Raw genomic sequence first — 9,040 nt, forward strand, 5'->3', positions numbered from 1 at the left:
GGTGAATACATTCCTTAAAAAAAAATCAGTATTTGTTGTATATTAAAATTATCTACGTTTTATGCTGTTCTTTTAATTCTAAAAAAATTATTTGACATACCATAAAGACAAGTGTAGAATGCGAACTGAGAAAAAACTTCTTTCCCTGGCATTTTTTTAATAGTTTTTAATTGATTACCAACATCTTGTGTAATAAATTGGCGAATTGTTTCACCAAGATTGCATGTGAGGGAACGATCTTTATTAATAAAATTTTGTATTTTAAAACATTAAGAGAAAAGTCAAAATAAAAAAATAAGAAAATTAAATTTATATTATACTGGGGGTCTCGTCCGGATGAATGACTGTGTAGTCGTGTCTCTGCGCACGCGTGCTGCAACGAGGTTCAGATTCAAAAGTCGCGCCATGAGTGGCGCTGGCCCCGCTGGCGCGCCTCCATGTCATTGTGTTCTTGTTGCACGCAACAGCAACACGCAGACTGGTGTTTTATCGATTTTTCCTCGATACCTTCTCGCTAGAGGCACAATGGGAAAAACCAAGCACAGACATCGATCCAGGTCTCCTCACCGAAGACAACGACCTCACGAACGACATTCCGGCGATCGGAAATCCCGCCGCAGATCCCGAGAAATACATCGTCACTCCCGCAGCGAATCGAGCAGTAAGTCAAGAAGCCGATCGTACGATCGCCTAGACGACAAAGAAAATATTTCTCAGACCAATAACACTCTCGAGCTAATTCTCGAGAAGCTCGCCCGGCAAGAGGAACGCCTCAGGTCGATTGAGGTTAGGACGCTCAACAGCACCGGGCTCATGGCCACACAAATTTCGGCTTCAGACCGGCAGACAGAGGAGGAGACGGTTCTCCAGAACCGGGGCTCTGAACCAGGTATGTCCTCTCGCCGACCCTCTCTCTGACACTGTCAGATTGCAGGCAAAGGGAGGACATAACCGACTCCTAACCTCACTGCATAACCTACTTTTTTAAAAAACCTTTTCAGATCCTTTCCAAGCGGAAAGCGATCGCTCGGTGACTTTCGTGGAAGCGGCACCACATCAGGAAGAGGTAACTGAGAACAACCCACTAGTCGACGAATTCTTCGGCGTATCCGACAAACCAACAGCCAACATTTCCTGGGCTTCGGGCATATTTAATTTCGCTCGATCTACAGTCCGCACCGGCCTAGAAGAGGAACGTCGAGCTCTTTTACTCAAGCAATATGAGGTAAAAGATAACCTCGCCTTTCTAGGTCCTCCGAAACTAAACAAACTGCTCATCCCAGTCCTAAAAACATCAGCTTCAACGATGAAACGCGATGAGTATCAATCAAAGTCGCAGGCCCAGGTAGCGGCATCGCTAAACGCTCTCGGCTCTGCTATCTCTGAACTACTGGGACAAGGGAGAAAACGGCTCCTACCCGAAGAGACTAGCACGTCCTTAAGACAACTAGCAGACGGCTTTCATTTGCTCGCAGACCACCAGTACCGACTCTCGCTAGCTCGACGTGCTTTCATAAAACCGTCGCTCAGCCTAGTTGGAAAAAACGCCACCGACGATGCTCCAGTCGACGAATGGCTCTTCGGAAGCTCCCTTGCTGAAGATCTCAAAGCAGCCCAAGCCTGCGAGAAGGCAGCTAAAGACCTTCTCAAATCAAATCCCTTCGTAGCAAAGCCTAATACACAACCGATCAGACAATCGCCAACGAAGCCACGTCCTCAACAACCCCGAAAAGCTACGGGAAACGCCAAAGCTCCTGCTCGACAGACTTCCTCGTCGGCTCGCCGTGCAGGAGCGAGTCGTACACCGAGCCGCCACCGGAAATCCAGCTCTCGCTCCCACCATCGCTAACCTCGGACATCGCACCCAGCCTTCAAGACGCTTTCTCTGGGGGCCGCGAAACTATCAGGGAAGCGTTCAGGATGCGTCAGGCACCAGAATCCTCGCTAGACGCCCTGCTGGCCTCACTTGCCCTATCCACAATAAAGCAGTACACACGCCCACTTCGAGCCTGGTGGTCCTTCTGTCAAACACGCCGGATTACACCGTTTGCCCCAAAAGCAACCGAAGTGCTTAGTTTCTTAACAAAAGAACTAGAAACAGCGGGCTCCTTCTCAACAATTAACACCTCAAGATCCGCAGTATCACTGATATCCCACAATGCAATCGGCGAAGACCCGCTGGTGAAACGATTCTGCAAAAGGGCAAGCGTTCTAAGGCCCCCTCGCCCACGATACGATTACATTTGGGACCCAGCGCCGGTCGTAGCAAAACTTGGCTCCTACTTCCCTCATGAAGATCTACCTCTAGAAAGAATCTCCAAGAAACTAGTCCTCCTGCTCGCCCTTGGCTCAGGACAACGCTGTCAAACACTCGCAGCATTACGAATCTCGCAGATTTCAACCAACGAAAGAAAAATGCTAATCAAAGTCCCGGATCGATTAAAGACGTCCGCTCCGGGCCGCAGTCAACCACTCCTATCGTTTTCGCGCTTCAACGAGCGCCGCAACCTATGCATAGTAGGCCTGATGGAACATTTCCTACAACGCACAAAAAGTCTGCGACCAAAAGACAGCGACAATCTCTTCATCTCCTTCAAACGACCACACAGGGCGGTCGGCGTTCAAACTCTAAGCAGGTGGATTCGCGAAACTCTGACGGAATGCGGAGTGGACAGCCAATTCGCGGCCCATAGCACACGGCACGCGTCGACGTCTCTCGCGGCCAAAAAAGGAGTCTCAGAGAGTCTAATCAAAAGAGCAGCAGGATGGACCGGCGAATCGCGAGCCTTTGCCAGATTCTACAATCGACCGATAGTCGACCCGAACGAGTTTGCAAGTGCCACAATAGGCGGATCCCCCCGCGACATGCCCGCATGCAATACTAGCATCAACTAACACTCACTACTTCTCACTCTTATAAGGCTCCACACAAATTTAAGTCATCGGGAAAAATAGAATAAAATAAAATAATAATAAACCATCAGCAAGAACAAAGTGCAAAACACCAGTCTCATCAGCCTCGCCACCCGCTCGCCTGGACGGCAAATCGCCCTCTAAACATCTACACAGTCATTCATCCGGACGAGACCCCCAGTATAATCTAAAGATTAAACGAACTTACCAAGTGAAGTTCGATCTTGATTATACGGGGGGTCTCGTCCGGATGAATCTCCCACCCACCGTCAAAACGACCTCCCTCCCCACAGTCTTTGCTATTTGCCTGAGATCTGAACAATGACATGGAGGCGCGCCAGCGGGGCCAGCGCCACTCATGGCGCGACTTTTGAATCTGAACCTCGTTGCAGCACGCGTGCGCAGAGACACGACTACACAGTCATTCATCCGGACGAGACCCCCCGTATAATCAAGATCGAACTTCACTTGGTAAGTTCGTTTAATCTTTAGATTTTAACTTAATATTCTTGATTAAAATATTAAATTACTAGGATTCAAAATATATTTAAAAATTTGATATTTGTGACAAATTTACGATAGATTTATGGAAATGTAAACTTATAAATTATTCGAATAATTTATAAATTATATTTACTTAATCCAATTATATATTTTTTTTGTGTAATAGAAGTTTATTTTAAGTTATTATTACTTGTTTCAAATCATGAGTATTTTGAGATATTATCAAGTCTATTTATTAAGAGATATTTTTTACAGAGATAAGCATTACTTAAAAGAAAAAAATCTAAAAAATAATTAATTGCTTTTTTTTAGCATGAGAATTTTTTGTGTTGTATAGCAAATAATAAACCATAAATTGAGGCTAAAGAATATTATATAATAAACATAAATTGACACTATAAAAATTAATTATTGGTTTTAATTTTATTCTAGTATTTTTTGTAACTGTATTGATATTTAATCAATAGACATTTTGCAACACCAAAAAAAAAGAAACAATTGTTTTTTGGAAAAGAGAGATAGAATGTAAAAGAAAAGTTTAAAAGTAAAATTTTAGTTTCTCTAAGTATCGATAAAATTATATGACAATTTATAATTTTAAAAAATTAATTTTGTTCCAAGTTTTTCCGCTAGGTAGTAAAGATCTAATCTAATAATAAAAAAATAGAATAACAAAAATAAAACTTACAATTTTTTTCTGTATTCTTTATCTTCTTTTAATTTAATGTCAAAGGCATGTAAGTCAGTTAATGTTTCACAAGGAAGTTTAAAGCCATATACTTCTTCATGATGATCATCATGAGCAAGATCAATACAATCTTCTATTCGAGATAGTTTTGATAGCTTTTAATTGTGCTATTTCATTTTTTATTTCTATTAATTGACCTTTTAATCGATCTGTTTTTTTGCTTAATGAATTATAGCAATATATTATAAGTTCTTTCAATGTCCCTATTAAAAAAAAGACAAAAATTTATTATTTATATTACTTGTTGTATAATTTTTAATTTAAAAAAATCAAAGTTTACCATAACTTTCCAATTTATCCTGTTCTGAATCAATTTCTTTTCTATTATAAAACTCTCTTTCAATTTCCGTTTTCTTTTTTTCTAAATTTATTGATAATTCTGAAGATTGTGTACATTTTATTGTATCAGTATTTACAGTATTTTTCAATAAATTTAATTTTTTTATAGGCGATTCAAAAATTGTTCTTTGTGAACAAATTGGAGATGATTCTGAAGAAGAATCAAGCTTTTTTAATTCCTGGCTCTTTCTTTTCTTTTGCTGTAAATTATTTGGAAACATAAAATAATAAAGGCATTTTTTTTCAATAAAAAATCCTATTATACATATATGCTATTATATTATATACTATATATGCTCTGTTCTTATATTTTCAGAATAATTTATAATTCTAGTGGTAGTATATTTGGTAAAAATAAATAAAAGGTAACACCTCACCCATTTTTTCCTTTTGAATAATGTTATACAAAAATAAAATTTTGATAAACTTTTTCCTATACAACTATATAATATAGCTATTAGCACGTATAGTTTTAAAGATACTCAACTTTAAAGTTTTAACAATATACATGTTACAAATGAACTTTTAATTTATTTTATTTTTTATATAAACATACAATACATATATTAAATAAATAAATATACAACCTCTTAATATATAGAAAAAATTTGTTTTTATTAAAGTGTACGTGAATTATGCATGTTTTGCCATAACCACAAGAAATGCTTCTATGCGTTCAATATTTGAGAATTTTTGTTTAAAGAAAAATTATTGTCGTATTTTTAATTGTAAGATTAGATCCACGTGAAATTACATGTAACCACTTAGTTGTGTAGGAAAAAATTACTCAGAATTTCTTTATAACATTCTTTATAATATATTTAGAAAAAATCAATAGGTGTTGTTTTTTATGCATTTTAATCATATATTTTTCTGTGTTATCATAACAAACACTTGCCATATGGTTTTTCTTTGGTGTACATTTTTTCAGGTCCGAAAGCGAATCCACCGAAAGAGAATCAATAGATTCTGTAAAGGATGTTTTTTCCAAATTATTCTGAGATTTAGTTTGCCTTTTTCTTTTTCTCATAGCTGTTTTAAAAATAAAAAGCATTATTTTAAATTTTAATTTAAAAAATGTTTTTTTTTTTAAATATATTTATGTATTTTTATAAACACAAACATACACTTTGTTTTATCATGAATATTATAAGATGAATCATTTTGTGTTATCAAATCACACTGTGCACTTTCAAATAAATCTTGAATTTTATTAGAATTATTTTTAGGTGAAAGAAGTTTATATTTGTTTTTTTTTATTAATGATTTTTCCTGATTCGGTATTTCACTAACTATTGTAAATACGTATTTTTGTTTAATTATCTTAGAAAGTTTTTTTTCAGCTTCTTCATATGTACCTAAGAGAATTTAAGAAAATTGATAAACATAAATTTAAAAAAGTAGATTAATTGACTGTGTCTTAAATGTTATTTTTAATCTTTAATTGTTGAAAATTTGTATACCTGCAACACCATGTATATCTACTTCATGTACTGGCCATGATTTTGTTGCAGTTTTACATTTTTAAATCATTTCTTCTATTTTCTTCCACTCATCTTTATCTTTTGATTTATTTTCAGGATAATAACAAACTAATTTATTAATAGACGCGTCGTAATATATCCACTCCGAAGGCACAATTTCAATACACTTTAAAGGACTTTTCTCGTTCACAAAAACTACTAGTTTATATTTTAATAAATCCATCTAAAAAATATATATATATAGTATATATATATATATATTCTAAAGTATCTATTTTTATGAGAACTACAGAAATGGCATTTCCCGTTACAGGACGGAAAGATCAACTAATAAAAGTATAATTAACTCAAATTCGTATAACCGTGCTGCACCTGCAATTCTCTCTCTGTTTCCGCTCGGCAGAGAAGAGCTTAAATGATTATAAAAATGCGGAAAAATAATAGCTTTCGCGATCCTGACCCCGCCGGACGTAACAAAACGTTTAATACAAGTAGTAAACGTTTATTAACATTTTTTCTTTTATAGGAACAGAAAAAAAGTAAAACTGATTAATATAAAAATTTTAAGAAAAATTTATTTAAAGATATTATCAGTATTATGTCTGTTCCGGATTAATTATTTATTGAAAAACATCAAAAAATCTATTATCAATTATATTCTAACATATATATAGTGATCAGATAATTTATACGTGTTCAAATAATAATCAAATTATTAATTAGACTTTAGTTTTATTGAATTATAAGTTAAATATTTAATTTTCTTACTTTTTCTATTTATGAGCAAAGACCATTCACTTCTTTATTAAATTGTTATATAGGTTTATTTGTTTCATTCATTATATCTTTGATAATTGTATCTGCAATATTATAAAATCATGAATAATTATTTATTACATGTAAAAATAAAATAAAAAATATAATGTTCACAATGTATTAAAATAAATGTACTTTTTAACAAAATTAATTTTGTCCTTTTACTTAAAATGTAAATTTATTTGTTATAATTTATTATACATTGAGCTATATATTTTTTTTTAATTCAATAAATTTAAATTTAAGATTGTTATTTTTAAAATTATTTATAAACCTTGGTTTAATTCTAAAATCTATTTTTTTAACAGGATCTAAATCAATTATCTATTCTACCAGTTTTCTGTTAGTAATAAATTCCATATTTTTAATAATTCTTTCAATAGATATATTATCATTGTTTTTAATATTTTTACATTTACTTCTGATAAAAGTTTTTTCGTAGTTTTGAGTATAATATACACATGTAAAAACTGTGACGTGACAGCCGCGGGCTACTGTCCGTCATAAGGGCCTTCATGGCCCTTACGCGTTAACATCACGCGGGTCCTGCGTCCTCCCGCTCGGGAAAGGATGCGAAAGCACGTTATCTCGTATTTTTGTGTGTGTGACGTCCCGTGTGTTGTCCGTTCATTAATCATTAGGATTTTTGCGAGCGCTGCATCGCGAACGTGGCGGAGATCGGTGGCTCTGAAGATTTATTTTGTAAGTTCTCGTCTCAACGGAAGGACCTTCTCGGAAGTCGCGAAGAAAGATCAATGAGGGATTTGCCGAAGACACTTTTCTAGCGGGGATCCGCAGGTAATGCCGCCCTTATCTTGCCTACAATTTTCATTCTGTAAGAATTCCGATACTGCCGCCGAATCACGCTTTCAGGACCCAGCAAAGGTACGCAAGGCCGGTGTTCCGACGGGGCGACTGTGGATCTAATCCCGCGCGACTCCCGACAGGAATCGCTGCTTGCAATTGAGGTACGCACTTGTCGAGGAGAAGATAGCGTCCCGGCGACAAGGAAGGCGCCCGGCAAAAGGATAGGGAGCTGCCACCGAGGGGGAAGCGCAGAAGGCCCGGAAATAACGATTGCCGCGCTGGGATCCATCAGCAAGTGGCTGCATGCACATTGCGCGCTACGCGCAAGTCAAATTTGAAAAATCGCGGCCAATAAGGGCCCGTCTTATTAGAGGCAAAGTGGGGCGCGCCGCCGAGCGGTCCCCGCAGGATCCAGGATCAATCACTCTTAAAGGGTAACTTACCCATTATTGAAACCAATATCTCCAGAAGAAAATTCCCAGTAAACACAGTAATATAGCAGCAGTGTAACAGCAATGTAACCGAATATAACAGGTTACGTTACTCTGAAATTACACGTAACTTACATGTAAGTTACAATTTCCGACTCAGCAATATAACATGTTATAATTACATGTTATCTAACCGTTACACAGCAGTTACAAAAAAAAAATAAAATAAAATACAAATTTCATTTTTAAAAAATTATTTTTATCGACAGCACATACTACATTTAGAATAAATTTTTATTAATTAATTAAATTTAAATTATGTTATTTTTTATTTTATTCTTACTTGCCGCTGCTAGGTTTGAACCCGAGACCTTAGGATGACGAACCTTGTACTCTACCTGCTACGCCAATTTGACTCATCAATATGGGTACTTGTTATTGTCTACATATACCTATATGTTATAAACTGACGCAACTATATTATTTTTTATAAAAGCAATTAAATTTTGCAAAACATATTAAAAATAAATAGCATTAATTTATTTACTTATTAATTTTATTGTTAAACTTATCTTTTTCCATAACCTTAATAATTTGATGGAAATTGCGATCTATTTAGCACTAATCTTTGAAGCGTTTAAATGATTAATTAGATGGTTTACTATATAGATCGTAATTCTAAGAAAAATTGAATAGTATACATTTATTATTTTGTTTTTGTTCAGCACATGATGAATTTAGATTTTGTGCATTTTTTGTGCGCAGTAATTGTAGATAAACCGTTATTTTAAAAAACATTATCTTTATAATAATTTTTTTTATTATCAAATAGATCTGTCATTTAGGATGTTATAAAATGTTGTCTGATTTCTGAATCAACTACGACGCATCGTTCCGTAATAACACTGATACGAACGTGTTATGTTACGATTATACAATTTTTGTTGAATAACTGTAACGCCAAAACGATGTATAACAGCTATATCACTTGCGTATAA

At 35.4% G+C, this 9,040-nt stretch overlaps 1 protein-coding gene across 1 annotated transcript; it reads left to right on the forward strand.

The window, feature by feature from the left end:
* The first annotated feature begins 859 nt into the window (after nucleotides 1-859).
* LOC118645968 lies at nucleotides 860-2,917 on the forward strand. Its single transcript, XM_036288062.1, has one exon. It carries the CDS (start codon nucleotides 1,307-1,309, stop codon nucleotides 1,847-1,849), a length of 543 nt encoding a protein of 180 aa, XP_036143955.1. The 5' UTR covers nucleotides 860-1,306; the 3' UTR covers nucleotides 1,850-2,917.
* The last annotated feature ends 6,123 nt before the right edge of the window (nucleotides 2,918-9,040 follow it).

This window comes from Monomorium pharaonis, chromosome 6, assembly GCF_013373865.1.
Source record: "Monomorium pharaonis isolate MP-MQ-018 chromosome 6, ASM1337386v2, whole genome shotgun sequence".
NCBI classification, from domain to species: Eukaryota; Metazoa; Arthropoda; class Insecta; order Hymenoptera; family Formicidae; genus Monomorium; species Monomorium pharaonis.

Excerpts from the sequence above, each read along its gene's own strand:
- LOC118645968 (XM_036288062.1), top strand. The coding sequence starts at position 1,307 with ATGAAACGCGATGAGTATCAATCAAAGTCGCAGGCCCAGGTAGCGGCA.